Source organism: Cibotium barometz, chromosome 64 (assembly GCF_041138505.1).
Source record: "Cibotium barometz isolate CiBa-2024 chromosome 64, ASM4113850v1, whole genome shotgun sequence".
Classification (NCBI taxonomy): Eukaryota; Viridiplantae; Streptophyta; class Polypodiopsida; order Cyatheales; family Cibotiaceae; genus Cibotium; species Cibotium barometz.
This window is the reverse complement of record NC_141109.1, coordinates 9,903,624-9,922,500: the sequence shown is the minus strand read 5'-3', so window position 1 is coordinate 9,922,500 and position 18,877 is coordinate 9,903,624. Positions and strand designations below refer to the sequence as shown.

The window sequence follows — 18,877 nt, the reverse complement described above, 5'->3', positions numbered from 1 at the left end:
GAGGACCCTTGGGAGGTAGGATGGACATTTGAGCACCCGGATCCGTGATAGCCTCATTGAGTACTCTGAGATATGCAGTAGGATAGAGGAGATTTGGGAGAGGCTGGATTTCCACTTGAGATCATAGGCACCTTGGATGCAGGCCTTGGAGAGATTGGTAATTTATTACACGAGGCAGCACAGAGCAGATTGGTTGGCTTCCGAGAGCAGGAGAGGAGCATTCGCCAGAGCCTAGCTTCCTTACAGCAACTTCAAGAGAGTGCACCAGATAGCCCGTGGATTCAGGGTCAATTGGCTGCCGCCCATATAGAGCTCAGATCCATAAACGAGCAGAGGGTGGAGTACGGATACCATGCCAAAGCCTCTTTTTGGACATAGGCGCGATCCACATTGGCAAAGCGATGGTATATCCGTAGGTTGCGAGGCTATGATGGATCCATTGTTACCCCCCCCACCAATCGTCACAGGTGTTGGATGTGCATGAACGGGTTTGGCAGCATACGAGAGGTGGTTTCTCCTACTCTTTGGACTTTCTTGTTGGCTCCCTTCACTGTAGAGGAGCTGGCAGAGGCTATGGCGGCACTACCTAGGGACAAAGATGCCCGAGAGAGGACGGGCTTCCAGTCTCCTTATTTCTCCAACACTGGGATCTCATACACAGTGGCCTCATAGCTGCCTTTAATGAAATTATGATTACGGGAGCCATGCCGGAGAGGCTATTAGAGGGATTGATCCATTTGATTCCCAAGGAGGGTGGTGACAGATTGGAGATTTGGTAGTGGAGACCCATCACCCTCCTAGGGACCGCCTACAAAATTCTATCCAAGGCCATCAATCGGCGACTGCACCCCTTCCTCCCCGACTTGATTCATGGTACATAGACGGGTTTCGTTCACGATCGGAGCATACTAGACAACGTCTTCACTTTCTAAGAGGCGATCACTTCAGCTAGGTTGCAACAGCAGGCTCTTCTTGTTCTCTTTCTTGATTTCAAGAAAGCCTATGAAACAGTGGACTAGGCCTTTCTAGAGGGGACGATGTGTAGGATGGGATTTCCGTAAGAGTGGATTCAAGGTGTTTCCGGAAGAGTGGATCCAAGGTGTTTCTGGACTCTACTCGGCTTCACACAGTCTGGTTCTCATTCATGGTGCCGACGGTGACAGATTTCCGCTTTCTCAGTCAATCTGGCAAGGCTATATACTAGCATCTTATCTTTTTTTTGTTTGTCACCAAGGCCATGAGCAGTTTTCTATCCGCTCAGGAGACAAGGCTCTAGGGACTGCGTCTTCCCATCCGCATGCAGAAGGAGCTGCTTGATTCCGAGTTCGCCAATGACACAACAACATATCTGTCCGCATACGAGGGGGACCTCTGGAGATTCGTCGAGGCAATAGAGATCTTCTGTCGTGCATCTGGAGCGCAGATCAACTGACACAAGTCATGTGGATTTTGGGTTGGCTCATCACCCGCCCCGACTTGGCAACCAATTAAGGATTTTCAGTGAATCTCAAGGGGCACTCTAGCTCGTTAACTTGGATGCCAGGTAGGCACCGATATCTCCCCTGAGCAACAACAGCTAGCCCCTCATCTTCTGAGCATTCGGAAGAAGCTGTTATACTGGAGTTCAACTAGGCTTTCCTTAGCTAGCCGGGTAATGGTGGCAAACTAGGTTCTTCTCGCCACAATGTTGTATATCACCTCCTACTGGGCCTTCTCCCAGGCTTGTGCTAGTCAGGTTCAAAATTTGATCTGCAATTTTTTGTGGGTTGGCAATGACGAGAGGCCTGTCCAGGCCAAGGTGGCATGGAGAGTGATCGTTTAGCCGCAACGCAGAGGGGGCCTAGCCCCTCCATTCACAGGCGTGCCCTTTAGGACAAGTTAATTGTGTGTGGCGTTCTTCCGAGAGCATATGAGATGGATTTTCACAGAGGTGTGGGCCCATGGCTTTAGCCCTGCATTTGAGGACTGATTTGCAGCCAGTCTCTTAAGTGCTTGGGATCATCTCGATCTGGCTCTTCAATAGTCAACTCCTGTTGCTTTGAGGAGTGTCTTTTGTATATGTAATCTTCGCAATGGAAAATATGCAACAAAATGATGAATAAATTGTATAACTATAGAATGATCACACTTACCATCGTACTTGCAAAGTTTGGTTGAGCACGGATGCCCGTGGTGGATGGAGTGGTGGAGGAACTAGAACCATGTGCCATTTGGGGAAGTGTATGTTGGAGTGGAGATCAAGGTAGCAACACACATATAGATGTAGCAAGCAAGGAGAGAGATGGAAGCACAACACTCAAAATATTTTGATAAGAATGAGTGAAGTGACATGATAATTACTTACACACACTCATAACAGCATGTACATATGCTAGGAAAAAACCTAAAGAGGGAAAAAGTGGCCCGACCCATTATTAGCCTACTTCATCACTATCATATAAATGGCTACAAATCCCCCCCTGTAGTGATAATGTGAACATGTATAGGGATCATGTGATTAATCAATCCCCGAATGGCAATAAGCCCAAAGCTTCACGAAAAGCTTCGAACTTCTCTCGTGAGAGAGCCTTTGTGAACATATTGTCCGCGTGCTATGCTTCCGCTCACGTGATGCTCTGCTGTTCTGCGTTCTTTCTCAGAAGTGACCACTTGTGGTGCTCTACTGAAGATATGCATGCACAAGTCCTAGGACTTGAACACACATGGTAATTGCTTTGTTCACTGCTGAATTATGCAACAGTTAGATGACTCCGTGAATGGGACTGAGGATAGACGGCTGGGTGGTTTCTCCCGACCTCAGTTTTACCATCCATGAGATGCTCTCACTTTACGTAGCCAAGTTGGGTCACAACGAAAAGCTCTCATACCAATGTAACATGCAACCAGTACGATCGTGTAACACAGCAAGGCCTTCTTTATATCTTTTTGTTTGAGTGAGTTGAAGCAATCCACTTTAATTCTTGAACAAGGAGATAGAGCTGTAGAGATAGAAGATGGAGAGTTGACACCAGATGGGGTCCCAACAGGAGCCAATATGCACACCCAGATTTGTTGAGGGAATGCAGGACTGATGGCTGACTGTTGAAGATGACTTCTGGCTGCCTTGGAGTGTAGCAGGTTGGTGGGTGCTCTGTTAAAGATATGCATGCACAAGTCCCGGGACTCAGACACACCTGTGTTCAATGCTGAATTATGCAAAAGTTGGATGATTCCATGAATGGCACTGAGGGCGGCTTATATATGCGCACACACAAGAAGTCGGCCTCCTTTATGCTGTCGGCCTGATGACTTATGCCCACGACAGGCTGAAAATGTTGTTTATGCAAGTGCTTTCATACACGTGTGGCTGCAGGCCTTTTCTGTTGGCCGACTGGGCCTCTCCCGTGTTGGCCAACGGGGCCTAAGGCCCATGGCTCGCCCTTGTGGTTCTTGGGCAACCCATATGGGAGCCCACCTATGGTGGGCCCTGAGGCTAAGCCTAAAATCCTTAATGCTTATGATACCTAATGCTTCTATATGCTTGTTATAGACCACTACACTAGGATGACCTACATGCAACTGCTCTCTCCAAGTGGACGTGACACATACCGTCAACTTAGGTTTCAGATGTGACCTACGTAGCTCACGCTTGACATGTCCCTGGTCTAGGGCTCTTAATGGGGTCACGGCATAGGACAAAATAAATCCTTATAGGCTTCTACTGCTGTACAAGTGTAGCACTGGTGATGAGCCATAGTGTCGCATAGCACATCAGTGCATCGGTGTATGTGACACCTTTGGCTGTATGGTGGATGCCCCATCAAATTTCTTCATTGGGATGCTAGTGGATCGATGCAAGAGTTTGCCTTTCTTCAACTACACTGTACGGAATGCCAGATTGTTGCTACTTCAGAGGATTCCTACCCTGAGGCCACACTGGGAAAAGCTTTGGGGTTGCTCCATTGATTCAGAAGAGATTTTCACATGGACTTTGGCACACTCTTATAGGAGGAACCAAATATCCCATTTCTTATGTTGTTTTGACGTGGCGGACTTCCTATTAATAAATGGAGAGCTATCTTTGATGTGGGTCCTAGATGTTCCATAGCTTCTGAGACTGACCAGCAATGCCAGATGCACAGAGGCGATTGAGGTCATTCAGATTTATGACACCCAATGCATCTGTACTATTTGGGGAGATATCATCCATACTCTTATGGCCACTTGAGCTCATATACAGGGGCCGTTGATATCAGCTCAAGAAAAGCGCACTATCTTCACGAGAGAGTGGGATCACGGGATCATCTTCTTATTGACTCCCCACTGCACCCCTGATTGGCTGTGGCTACACTCTATGATGAGGATTTCTGCCGTGATTTTGTATTGTTCTGTCTTACTTAATAGAAGTCTCTTTTTTGCAAAAAAAATGTGTATGTTTTTTCAGCCTTCACTTCTAAAAACAGTCTATCGTGTCATATGCAAATGCTTGCCCTGATAGCTGGTCCCATCTAGAGTGCTAATGCCCTTCAAATCCCTACTACATGCAGCTTGCTCAAATGCTCTGAGGTAGGGTTGTAAGGGCATTGTAAAAAAGAATGGAGCCACTGGAAAGGCCTATCCTATTGCATTAAAGTTGATCTGAAGTGTTAGACTGTATTCCAAAGCCCATGCATTACATCACAACTGCTCCACTGGCTTTGTCAAAATCGAAGGAGACAAAGATGATCACTTGCTTTGTAAGGCCTGCAAGTAGTTCGTAATGCTTCCAGTTATTGACGCTAACTAGGCTCAACATATAATTTTTAGGATGTTGTGATTGATTTGCTTAGCCAGGATTCAGTATCACTTTCAACATTAAGCATTGAGAGTAAAAGCCAGTTTCTGAGGTCAGTTCACATCATGTCATCATGGATGATGTCGATGATAAATTATAGAGACCATTACACTTACTTTCTTACCCAAGCAATTACTTGCTCAAAAAACCATAGAAGGGACCAAGAATCAAAGAAGACGAGCATTTACTTCACCATCAATCTCTCTGCCCTTCAGAAACTTCTCCTTGGGGCACATACGACAAGGAGCAACCTCTCTTCTCTCTTTGCAAGCTTCTTCATACTGTCCCTCTATGCAGCCTTCTCCATGCTATCCTCTTTGCAGCCTTGCAGCCTTGAGCTTAAAGCCTTATGCCTTCTTGAAGGAACCCCTCCTTTCCCAATCTTATTTCCCATTCCAATGCCTACCTGGCCACTCTCGGTATGCCTGTTCACTTCATAGGCTGTTCTCGTTGGCACTGAATACTCCCTCAGTTAAAAACAGCCGTGGCAAACTTTTATCAAAACTTTGTAAAACCAGATAGAGTTCGCACACAGTAAGTGGGACCAAGTTTTCCCACCTGCTTGTCAAGTTCAAGAAGGCGGTCGTTTTGTGCTTCATGCTTCTGTCGTAGGTGACTCTCTATATCTGCCCTCTCTTTCTCAAATTTTTCTTTAGCATCAGTATATTCCTGAATAGCCTGAAAGCATCAAAACTCACTTCATTACCACAGGTCAACAAGAAACAGTCCAAACTTAATCACAAACTACTCTAGAGAATTCACATCTAATAGCACACCTTCTCTTTCTCACGTGCCATCTCCGAAGCATGTTCTGTTTTCAGTTGGTTGATGATTTGAGAGTTGTTCTCTCTAAGCTCAGAGAGTTCGCTGCAATGGAAAACAGGCTGCCAATGTCTTAGAGGCTTTTTGACTAATATAACTTAAGCCTGCATCTCAGATTGTAAGTATCAGCAAGAATATGAAAAGAACCAGCAGTATGGGAAATCTTTCAAGGCTACAGAGCCTGCAAGTATTCTGTCAATAGATCAAAGAATCCTGCAAGTCTGTACCACCACACAAATGCATGACCTACTTTCAATGGACAGACAGGTAGAACTTCATGCTTTTGAACACATTCTTTGCATGTTATGGGCACCTAAGGAGCCAAAATAACTGAACACAGTCAGAGCTACAGTGGACAATTACCTACTTAGGTTCCCATTGTCTCTAAGAGCCATTTCCAATGACATCAGTGTCCTCCGAAGCTTCTCATGCATGTCAGTATTGGCAGTCTGGAAAAACCCAAAGTCAAGTTGCTTTCTTAAAGTAAGTTAAGATTTAATACCATTATTGAGCCATACATTCAACTACTGTGTGTGAATTGCATACTTAAAATATCCGTGCGGGAAATCAATTCACCTTAAACTCTGCCAGCCTGCCAGCAAGGTAAGTTTTAATAGTGGAATCATTTCCCTGTCTGAAGCAGAGGGATAAATGACTTAAATGCTTGAACTGGTTGGCCTCAACAATACTAAATGTTGAGTCACCCGTACGCACATGTAATATTGCCTGAAACCTGCACACTCAATCATTGACGGCATCAGACACCTACAAAATGTTTTGAAAGCAAAGCATCAATCACAGCTGTAGCTCACAACATTCAAGAATGGAAGCTAATCACTTGTTTCCTTTGACTTTGCTTCATGGTTGTCCTCCTAAATTTACTCATCTGACCATAATGCCACAAGTGAGTGTAATGTGTCTACGGAGAGTTTCCAGTTTTGTTGTGAACCCTCCAAGAGTACAATGACAGTCTTGTGGGCAGATTGTATCAAAGATCTGGGAAGCTGTCATGTGCATGCCCATTCAACAGTGCCCATGGGCATGTCCTGCCAGTGGAGGACCCGCTTTTTGGGCAGGATCAGAGGCTGTGTTTGGGTCGCGATGGACTGCAATTTTGGGCAGCCTTATACTAGACAACAGGACACCCAAGGATCAGTTAGGGTGGACAACTTTTGGATACGTTGTATCTAGTCATGTTTATTTGGCACAGTTAGCCCAGTTGACAGCCAACCAACCCTTAAGCCACTATATAAGAGCAAGTAGAGAGGGCATCATTCACAATCTCGAGAGCTAAGGCATGTGGATCATCAGATTTGAAATCTTCTGAGCATCCCTCAACTGGAGGAGAGCACTACTTACATTGCATGTTAGATATGCATGGTTATGCACAACATATCTTGTAGATCTATGAACTCATTGTACATATTCATGTTTCTGCAATATACATTAGTTTAGGTCTCTCTATTGTGTATTTGCAGAGCTAAATAGCATTAATCTCAATATTACTTAGCATTAATCAAATTCCGCAACCATGCTACATCAGATCGTAGCATCAAGTTTTCCTCCCTAATGTTTGCGTTAGGTCATCCAGGAATGTGTTTTGCAAGATGTGCATGCAATAAATTAGGGTTTCCGTTTTTGCATTTGCAACCAAATTAGGGTTTTCATTTTTGCATTTGCAACTGAATTAGGGTTTGCATTTTTGCATTTGCAGCTAGCTCTATGCATGTGTATTAGGGTTCCCAACAGCCACTATAAGTCTATATCTGGACGTTTAGGATTTGCACGTAGCCAAGTTAGCATGAAAGCAGGACCAGGGTTGGCAAACGGTGGAGCAAGACTAGGGTTGACAGCAAGCTGGCCACCGCCAACCATGCCAGCACCAGCGCGATGACAACATGGTACTCTTAACGAGAAGGGCACTCACCCTACGGCAACGGTTCCGACAGAGAACCATTATGAGCGTTATCTTCAGAGACCTCCCCATAGCCGCCCCAAGATTCAGACTTACCAGCCCTTACAACGGCCACGCAAGGCCCGGACCCACACCCCCCTTCTCCTCTGCCTCGACCACTCGCTCGGAGGCGTCCCAACAGCAGGTTTCCCACAACCCCCCCCCCCCTCCTCCGGCTCCTCCCGCCTCGCCCTCCTCATCCTAATTCTTTTTCAGGTCACACGGAGTGAGAGGTTCAACGGGCTCCCTCCGCCTTGGCCTAGACTCGGCCGCTTGTCACCTTCTCGTGATCTCTCCAGAGCTTCTTGGAGCCGGTGGAGAGGCAGATGACTGAGCTTTAGACACCCGTTGCCCCAGTTGGTTCAGCATCTGGGGAGCAAACAGAGTTTCGGCAAGGGGGTCCCACCACCGGTTTGCTATTGATTTATTTTGTCGGAGTCTAGTAGAGAGGTTGTTCCCTCAAGATGGCACTCTGTCCAGGCATGAGACAATCCTTGTGGATCCTCAAAATGCCCCAGGGTCTTGACAATCCTTTTTATAGCTCGATGCTACCGCGCCCCCCCCCCCCCCCCCCCCTCCCCTCCCTCCTTGGAGGTTAAGAGGCAGGTTTTCTGTTGATTGTGTGTGAGATTGCTCACTGAAGGTCGTGGACGTGCTTGGTGTAACATAAAAATCCCACTCTAAAAATAGGACAATATTTAACTTGCTTCAATTCTCTTGGTATCAATATGCTTTGACCTCTGATGATCAATTGGATGCTTGGCCAATGCAAAAGCATAATCTTATCACAACCAATCTCTGGAGATGAATGAAAATAAAGAGCGAGATCATCAACAAGTCTTCCAAGCCAAATTGCTTCACAAACCAAAACTTGCAGCCATATATCTACTTCTGTAGTAGATAGAACCACAATAGGCTGCTTTGTAATTTTCCAGTTAATGGCTCCATTTTCAAGTGAAAAAACGTAAATACAAAGTGCTGTCTGTATCTGGCTCATGTTCTGAAAGCTCCAACTTCATCACTTTTCCATTGGAGAAGAAATGGACTTGCTGTTTTGCATGTTAAATAGCTCAAGCAATCCTTTGATTGGTAAAGAAAATTCGTATTTTGAATCTGCAACACTTCAAAAACCCCCTAAATCAATTATCTTAAATGTCTCAGATAGGGCTGATTTTTTAGAGCATTTATACAGGGTTGATCATTGCCATGGAGAATTGAATCATCAGCATACCAAACAATGATCATGATGTTGTCTTTTGAGTGCATAACATGAAGACGTGAATCAGCATTACTCTTCTTGAATTTTGGCCCCTAAAAAAGCATCTATGTATATCATGATCACAATGTCTATTGAAAACCATTTAAAGAATTTTTCAGCTTACATTCTTTATGCTCTTGTCCCTTTTCCTTGAAGCATGTTGGCTGCTCCACTCTAAGCATCCAGGGTCAAGTGTACAAATCTCATACATGGTCTCGATCAGGTGTGCAAGTCTCGCACATGGAGCAGTGCCACTATTCGGCCCTCCTAGCTCTATTTCACATGATGAAACCCATGCCCGGACACTAGACACGTGGAAGAAGACATGGGGACAAGGTCCATAAGGTTTGATTACGAAAAAGCACCATTCTTGGTCAAAAAGGAGGAGAAAGCAAAAAGTCAAGCAGGGTTGACCACGAGCCAGGGCACCATTGGAAAGAGGAGACTGAGCCAGACCAAAAAGCTAAAAGCCGCTTTTTCAAAACGCAGCTCCAAGGCCAAAAGGCAAGGCCCTGAAGCTAAAAAAGTAAAACAAGAACTTTTCCCAGAATGGAGACTTCTATTAAGTATGAAATTTTTTCACAAAATGGAGATTTCACACCAAGCAAGGTGGATATCTCAACCAATCAGGAACCCTGTGCTGCCAATAGGGTCCCGAATGAGAGGATGTGAAAAAGATACCAATGTCCCTCTCATAAACTGGCCGCGCTTCCTCTCCGCAGCCCTTGAAGATCCCTGGGTTCTGGCCCAGGGAGCCATAATGGTGTGAATAATATCATTCCAAATCCTGCAAAGACACTGAGAAACAAGAACGGGAGTACCCTCAATGGCCTCAGTGCATCTAGCCTTCCAGATATTCCAGGCTGAGATGCTAGCAATAATCTCCCAGGAGCTGTCTAACCTCTGTGCCAGGGAGACAAAGTGTGAAAGTGGCAAATCCTGAAGACAACACTACCGTGCAACTCCTTGCCTAACCATAATGGCCAAGCTCCTGTCAGTCCCCTTGAATCTCAGCTGAGGCCCAGACTGTGTCAACCAAATGATAGAACCAAAAGAAATGATAGCATCCCTCTTAATCCTACCAAAGAGGTGTGCAATTGTAGACCAAACCCTCTGTGCTTCCCTGCATTCCCATAAACAATGGTAAACTGACTCCGAAACTCCTCCACATCTAGGGCATGCTGGGCAAGCACCAGTAACAAACCTCCACTGATTGGTGGCCAGACCACCATGAAGGGAAACCTAGATAAAGGAGGAAATCTGTGGCTTCCTATAAGAATGCCACAATCTCCGCCAAAATACCCTCTGAATGTCAATCGAAATGTTGTAAGACTCCCAATGGGATCTAAGAGTAGGGACACTCTGAATGTGTCCCAAGATAAGATGTCTGGCATTCCGCACCATATAACTGAAAAAAGGCATGCTTTTCAAAGGGTTACAAGCATCCTTCCACTCCCACTCACCGGGGTCCCAATGCAAATGTCTGATAGGGTAGCCACCATACAACCAAAGGCTAACACTCTCGGATCATCCCTGGGGGGGTGGAGTCAACAAAGATGTGCTTCCCTAACCTGCCAACAACCCTAACTGGACGAATCTGGGGGCCCTCAATAAGGTCCTGCACATCACATCTCTCCAGCTGCCATCCATCCTGTACAGAAAAAAAGACCGATACATCATCCTCCCTAGGCAAGGAGAGACCCATAACCTGAAGAAGAACACCTGTCCCAAAAAAAATCCCATACCAAGAATGATAACGACCTTCCAAAAAAGATCTAGTAATCCAGTGGTTGGGAATGGCTGCATCAACCTGTGTAATCCTCCGGCTAGAGCCTCTCAAATGCTACGTGAAATCCAATCTCTGCACCTCGGTGAGGCTCTAAAGCCTCTTCCACGCCAGCACTGTGGGGCATAGGGTCTCCCTGCCAGCCCCAAGAATATGCATAGCTGAATGGGCTGCCGGTTAGCTTCCTCCCGCCTCCCACAAGCTAAATCATTACTATGAGCCTCCCTGTATAGGTAGGACACCGCTCTGATCCAGTTTTGGGAAAACCCTATGTGTGCCATAGTGCCCTCCAAAAAATCCCACTCCACTCTGTCTCATAAGCTTTTTCAAAATCAAGCAAAAGAATGGCAAGAGGCTGCTGACTAGACTTTGCCCACTCGACAGCTTCCTAGAAAGAAAAGATGTTATCGAATATACTCCTTCCTTGGAGGAACCCATTCTATGTATGATGGATAGTCCTTTGGAGAATCAGCTGCAACCTTATACTCAAGGCTTTAGCTAAGATCTTATATGCAGATCCAGGGAGAGTGATGGGCCTCCATTGCTTGATGTCACTCTTGTCCCTGTTGAGATATCGAGCTTGTCTAGTGAGGCGGTGGACACTGATGACCCGCTTGGGGGATAGGCCCCACACTTACACCACTGGCATGGTTGGTGAGATCTTGGGTGATATGCGGCCAGTGGGATGACAGGCTGTGTGACAGCCATTCTACAGACTGGCATAGTTATAGCGCCAGCTCATTTTAGTTGGGTTCACACTATAGAGAACCCGTGTATGTATTGGTTGAGTACCTTTCATATTGTGAGTACTCTTATCTTTGTATATGGTGTGTTGAGTGTTGAGTGAAGAAGAAGAAGATTTCAGCCTCTCACCTTGTGTGTTCTCTATTAGGGTTTTGTGAGTGTGTGTGTGTGCGCTTGCAAGAGCTCAAGCTCTCTTCCCCCCTGCATCTTTTCATGGTATCAGAGCCTGGTTCGTGCTGAGCTGCAAGCAAGAGAACCACAGGAAGCGGTACGAGGGTAAGAGCTGCAACTACTCTTCCCTATTTGTGTTGGTGACTACACCCTTGTCGGGAGCTCTACGGGAGGCACCGACAACGATCTCTGATTGAGGAGCTTTCTTCGCGGGAGTAAAGCTATAGGGCAACTATACTGTCCTATCGGACAAAAATTTTCTGACCTGCGTTTTTTCAGAAAGCAGGCGATTTCGAGCACTGCGGGTAAGTCATCGATTCTCTGCAGAACTCTGTTTTAAGAACTGCAGGAAGACAGATTGACTGTGCAGACACTGTGGGTGCTGCAAAGAGATCTACAGTTGCCATTGGGTGTATGTATGCACATTGAGGTCACTGGTTGTGACATTTGAGAGTACTACAGTACCGCTGCAGAAAATACAGCAGTTTGTGCAGGACAAACCAGAGTGCTGTTTCTGGTAAAATTGTGTGTTTGGCAAAATGTCAAATGATGGGATAACCCAGATTGTGGCTGAGAAGCTTGATAAGAATAACTTCCATGCTTGGAGGTTCAGGTTGACGAATTTCCTAATGGGAAAGGGCTATTGGGACTACATAGAAGGTGAGCATGAAGAGGCACCGGAGATACCGGATATAAATCCGACTGCTGCAGATGTGAAAGAGTTTAAAGACTGGAACCAAGGAGCCAGGAAGGTTATGTATTGGCTATCCATTAGTATACAGGACACCATGATTGGGCACATTCAGAATGCCAAGTCCCCCAAGGAGGCGTGGGACACCTTGGTAAAGCTTTATGAAACAAATACCAAGGCACGCAAGATACAGTTAAAGAATGAACTTCATACTGTGGAGAAAAAGAGCATGTCTGTGAATGACTATGCGTTGAAGATAAAGGGTATTGTGGAATCCCTTGCATCTATTGGTGTGTCAGTAGATGATGATGATAAGGTGGAGGTCTGTCTACGTGGTCTCGGGCCACAATACAAGGCGTTCAAGACGTCTATTCAGACTCGGGAAAACATTCCCAACTTTACAGATTTAGTGTCTATGCTGATTATAGAAGAGAAGAGCTTGGGTGAAGACCAACAGTCTTCACAAAACAAAAACAGTTCAGAGCAACAGGCCTTCTACACAAGTTCAGGAAGAGGACGAGGTAGAGGAGACCGTGGACGCGGTCAAGGAGGTGGCCGAACAGGTAATCAGAATTATGGACACTAGCAGCAACAACAACAGTCCCAGAATCAACAACAACAACAACAACAACACGCAGGTGGAAGAGGCAAATTCAGAGGCAGGGGGAGTCAAAGAGGCCGTGGAAATTGGCAAAGGCAATATAATGATGCACGTGAATGCTATTATTGTGGTAAGCCTGAACATGTACAGGCAGAATGCTATAAGAAGCAGGCTGACATGCAAAATGGGAAAGTGCAGCAAAACAACTATGCATCCTCAAGCAGAAATAATGAGGATAATGAAAGGTGGTTTGTTATGCAGCATGTCGTGAATGCCATGTCTGAAAATGTTGACGCAGCACAAAAAGATGATGTATGGAATGTAGATTCAGGTGCTTCGAACCACATGACAAGTCATGGGGAGTGGTTCAAGGAGATGAAAAATCCGGAAAGACCAGGTTTTGTGGAAACAGGGGATGACACTGCTCATCCAATTGCCCATGTTGGAGATGTGCCATTGTCTATGCAGGATGGCAAAGTGAAGTACCTTGCAGATGTACTTCATGTACCGAACATAACAAAGAATCTGGTTTCAGTTGGCCAGATGATTGAGCAGGGTTTGCAGGTTCGGTTTAATCCTGATGGTTGTTATGTTGAAGACTTTAAAGACAAGTGCAGGTTGGTTGCAAAAGGCAACAGAGTGGGCAGAATGTTTACGTTGAATGTAGACATGCCTGAAATGAGTGCTGCGATGTTTGCAAATGGTTCAGGGATTGTTGCAGACACAGACATTTGGCATAAAAGAATTGGACATGTGAATGTGCAGAGAATGAAGTCTATGCAGACTAAAGGAATTGTGACAGGGCTGCCAAAATTTAAAGTGGAAGGTATGCAGAGAGTATGTGAAGCATGCCAATTTGGGAAGCAAACAAAGCATGTGTTTCCACGTAACAGATATGTGAGCAGAAATGCACTAGATGTTGTGCATTCAGATGTATGGGATCCTACGAAGACCATGTCTATGGGAGGCTGCAGATACTATGTGACATTCATCGATGACCACACAAGGAAAGTGTGGGTATATTTCATGAAGGAGAAGAGTGAGGTGTTCACTCACTTTCAGAATTTCAAAGTTTTGGTTGAAAAGCAAACAAGGAAATATGTAAAGTGCCTAAGGTCAGATGGAGGGGGAGAGTACTTCTCCAATGAGTTCTCTGAAATTTTTTAAGAAGAATGGTATTCGGAGACAGTTTACATGCAGATACACTCTGCAACAAAATGGAGTTGCTGAGCGAAAAAACAGGCACATTGCTGAGATTGCGCGAGCATTGATGGAAGAGAAGAATATGCCGCATAGCTATTGGACTGAGGCTGTTTCTACAGCAGTATACATCATGAACAGGACTCCAACTGCAGCCATACATGATGTAACTCCAGAGGAGAGGTTTACTGGCAGAAAACCAGATTTGTCTCATCTGAAAGTCTTTGGATGCATTGCATATGTGCATGTGCCAGATGAGCTGACAACTAAGCTGGATCCAAAAGCTAAAAAATGTGTGTTTATTGGATACTCCTTTGAGCAAAAGGGATACCGGTGTTATAACCCTGCTACACGTGAGTTGAGGGTAAGCAGGGATGTTGTCTTTGATGAGATGAGCAGCTGGTATGCTGTTGAAAAAGAAGCTGTTGGGGCTGATGTGAGTGGAAGTGTGGTTGCACAGAATGCAGGTCAGCAATCACAGTCTTTGAGTGGACCAGGAGAGTCCTCATCTAGTGGGTCTGTTGATAGACCATGGAGTGGCAGGCTGCGTCATAATACCAGTCCTGCAAATGTGATTAGTACATCACGTAAAGGAAAAGAGAAAGTGGTTGAGCCCCTTGGTATGCCTGACATTTCTGCAGGGCATTCTGATGTTGATGGAGAGTCTAGTGGCTCAGATATGAGCCTTGATGAGGAGCTTGGGATCCCAGCTATGAGAACACCTGGTGTAAAGAAGGCTATGGAAGCCATGAATGCAAAGCTGCGAAGATCTGGGAGAGTGAAAAATCCTGTGCAGAGATTTACCTATGATGGTTATGTGGCACATCACTATGCATATATGGCAAAGGTTGTGCAGGTTGTTGAGCCCACATGCATTGATGAGGCTGTTGGAAATGTGTGTTGGGAGAAAGCTATGGATGAGGAGATGAAAGCACTATATGGAAATGAGACTTGGGATTTAGTGCAATTGCCTGAAGGCAAGAAAGCCATTGGATGCAAGTGGGTGTACAAAGTAAAACATAACAGTGATGGAAGCATAAACAAGTACAAGGCTAGATTGGTAGCCAAAGGATATGCGCAGACATATGGCATTGATTATGAGAAAACTTTCAGCCCGGTTGCCAAGATGGCAACAGTGAGAGTTGTGATAGCAGTGGCTGCGTCAAAGCAATGGTCTTTACATCAGATGGATGTAAAGAATGCATTCTTGCATGGGGATTTGCAAGAAGAGGTGTATATGTTGCAGCCACCTGGTTATGAGGATGTGGGTCACCTCGAGCATGTTTGCAGGTTGAAGAAAGCCTTGTATGGCTTAAAACAAGCACCAAGAGCATGGTCTGACAAGATTTCTGAATATCTTGTCACTATTGGCTTTCATGTAGCCAATGCAGATTTCTCGCTGTATGTGAGACATGGTGATAGAGGGGTTGTGCTTGTTGTCATCTATGTAGATGACTTGATCATTACGGGGGACCATGATGCAAAGATCTTTGATGTAAAGATCTTGCTTAGACAGAAGTTCGAGATGAAGGATCTGGGAGAGCTCAGATATTTCTTGGGCATTGAGGTGATTAGGTCACCACATGGTATTGGATTACTGCAGAGACAGTATGGCTTGGACATGTTGTCCAAGTATGGTATGACAGGCTGTAAGTCTATCTCAGTGCCATTGGATCAGAATGGCAAGTTGAGTGCAGATTCAAGAGAGATCTTGGAGGATCCTACTATGTATAGACGCATAGTAGGAAGCTTGATCTACATGACGATCACCAGACCAGATTTGAGCTATGCTGTTGGATTGGTGAGTCAGTTTATGCAGGTTCCACGGAAACCGCATTTGGATGCAGTGAGACACATACTGAGGTATGTGAGGTCTACTTTGCATTGTGGACTATTCTATGAGACTGGGACAGAGATATGTGTACATGTGTACACAGATACTGATTGGGCTGGTAGTATCTCAGATAGAAGATCTACCAGTGGATTCATATTCTCTTTGGGGAGTGCTGCTGTGACTTGGAGCAGCAAGAAGCAGCCTACGGTTGCTCTATCGAGTACAGAGGCCGAGAACAGAGGAGCTGCTATGGCAGCATGTGAGGTAGCTTGGTTGAGGATAGACAAGTTGTCATTTTCTGTGACAACATTAGCAGTATACAGTTGGCCTAATCAAGACTCAATGTGGTAATGTAGAATGTGAGGGGCATCATGTATGGGTTAAAAAAAGCAACTTTCTCAAGATAGATGCTGGTAGCACTCTTGGGTACATTATGGGCCCTCGAGACCGATGCCCTCATCTTCATGCACCAATAGCAAAAACTAGGTGATTAATGTTCAGATAAGACACATGCAAAATCCAAGATGGGATTTTCATAGGTACAATATTCATATATAGATCTCATATCAGTCTGCGGCTTGTGCAGAGCCAAGAGATTCTCAAAATATGCACAAACATAATATTATGAAAGCCCTAGGATTCGCTATTAGACACTAGTGAATCAAAAGCGTCCCGGGTGTTGTTGGCACAATAGACATAGCTAGAAAATCACCAGACGATATGGGCTAAGTGAGTGTGTGTACACTCACCTGCGCACAGCCCAATTTATAGGTGGAGTGAAGCAGCTGCCCTTCATTGTCCATGAAAGTACCTTGCTTCTGCTGGCACCGACTTCACGATCAAAGATATAACCCACAAAATGCCATAGCCAATCATTTTGTAAACAAAGTGCCTGACATCGGTAGGCGGCTTAGATCCATAACCACAAAATGCCATAGCTAGAGTGTTTAACACATGCAGGTGGCCTTTGCATGTACCCAACACGAGCATGCATACTTTGCATGCACCCCACACGAGAATGCAAATTTTGCATGCCTTGAATTAATACTCCATTACTATTTTGGGGTTTTCTTCCAACGTGAAGAGACCCCAAAAAAAACGCGGCCACTAAGCTAATTATCAGAGTCCAACTTACCAATAACAGGAGCTAAAAAATGGGAGATGTGTGTGTGTGTGTGTGTGTGTTTCTATTTTGGGTTTCCGTGTACCAATGTGAATATCCCCTAAGTGCAACCACTCAAGCGATTAAGGCATACTTACAATAGCTTGCAAAATGGGACATGTGTGTACAGTTCGCATACATGAGTTTAATGTTTTGCATTTTTTAAGAAAGTCACGCATATGTGAAGAGCCTCCGTATTGCAAGCATTTATGTAAAGCTACTTCCACCTGCTTGGTACAGTCCAGCCGTACTTCGGAGCAGCAAAAGATGACACCAGCAGAGAGGAGCTATGATGACAAGGGTCGGGCGCTTCTGTTACGCCTTGGAGAAGGTGACGAGGAGCGAAGCGAAATTGCCCAGGGCCAACGCTACACGCGATGAGGTGAGCGCCGCCCGCCAGCCTGCATGCGTTTATCCGCCCAGTAGCCAGCCGTAACGCCCAACGCGTTTATGCAAGCGCACGAGCCGCCGCTAAACTCTTGCCCGACTCCTCCAGCTACGCGTAAAACTCCTCGCTCACCTGCCTCCCCTTCCAGCCGTCGACTTCTCTCGACCTTGTATCGACCTTGCTCACAGGCACCAGTTGAAAGAGGGATTGTGTGAAGAGCTGGGTGCAGCCGTAGAGGGGAAGAGGGAGAGGATCAAGATAGCTCTGATACCAGTTGAATGGGAGATTAAGAGTTAGGGTTTCATGTGGAAGACATACACAGAGAAGAAGGGAGAGAGAGAGAGAGAGAGAGTTGTGGGGATAAGTCAACTCAAGCATTGAGTGTGTGACTCCCCTATCACACATGTATATTGCACTAGTACACATAGTGCACTTAGTACTTTTAATGTACTAAGTGTACTATGTACTATAACTTATGGGCTTGTACACACTATAAGGGTGGGCATAATGCCTTTACCCCAACAAAATCCACTTGGAAGAAACCTCTTCCAAGCAACCTGACATCTCGAAAGTGTGGAGCGAGGTCGGAAGGCAGAGCCCCCAGGACCCAATCCCGAGCCTGGAGACGGGAAGGGTGAGATCCAAAGATTCTGGCAATGAGGGTCGTTTTGGGGTCTTTCTCGATTTTGGCGAAGAGGACTGCTTCGCCCAGCCAAGGGAGAATGATTAGCCATGATGCTAATCGAAGAAAAAGGCCGACTTGAACCCAGATGAGGAGCAATCGGAACCAAGGGGAAGAGACAGGTAAGGAGGCGGAAACAAACAAACAAGAACTTTTGACTAAAGTTAAGTAATATTTTACTATTAAAAAGACCAAAAGCAAAGTAAAAGGCAAAAGCAAAGCAAAAGCATAACTTTTTGGCAAAAAGCAAGGCTTTCCCAAGTATAAAAAGGCTTGAACCTCCCTTGTAGCATCATGAAGGAGATCGTGGAGTGCTCGCCATCAACACCTTCTCCAACTTGCTTTTCAAATGTACGATCAGCCCTAGACTTGTATGGACATAGGCATGGGCGATATGGACACGTGCAACTGTACGGACATGTACGGACAGAAAAATTCAGAAACCTTGAAATTGCTCAAAAAACCCTAAAAACTGCTTTTTGGAGGTTTTTATCGCCCAAAAACCATTAAACCAAGTTTAATATCAATGTTCTTGCTAGAAAAAGCTTTTCCATGGTTTTCTTCATCAGCAAGGTTGTAGGAGTTGTGGAGATTATTCATGGGAACTTGGACTACTTGAACTTGGATTTGAACTTGGATATGAACTTGGACATAGAGCTTGGACATAGAGCTTGGGCATGGAACTTGGACATGAACATGGAACTTAGACATATAGCTTGGACATGGATCTGGACTTGGACTTGGACTTGGATTCATTGGATTTGGTACTAG

The 18,877-nt window shown here is 45.4% G+C and overlaps 1 protein-coding gene across 2 annotated transcripts in view; it reads right to left on the bottom strand.

Moving 5' to 3' along the window:
* The window catches only part of LOC147603294 (uncharacterized), a 78,460-nt gene that overhangs the window by 14,206 nt on the left and 45,377 nt on the right, over window positions 1-18,877 (bottom strand). For both annotated transcript variants that reach the window (XM_086796798.1, XM_086796797.1), the window contains 4 exons: window positions 6,212-6,368; window positions 5,999-6,084; window positions 5,590-5,680; window positions 5,372-5,491 (listed from right to left, as the gene is read on the bottom strand). In XM_086796798.1, coding sequence (XP_086652924.1) covers window positions 5,372-5,491; window positions 5,590-5,680; window positions 5,999-6,084; window positions 6,212-6,368 — 454 coding nt within the window. The remainder of the gene's footprint in view (window positions 1-5,371; window positions 5,492-5,589; window positions 5,681-5,998; window positions 6,085-6,211; window positions 6,369-18,877) is intronic.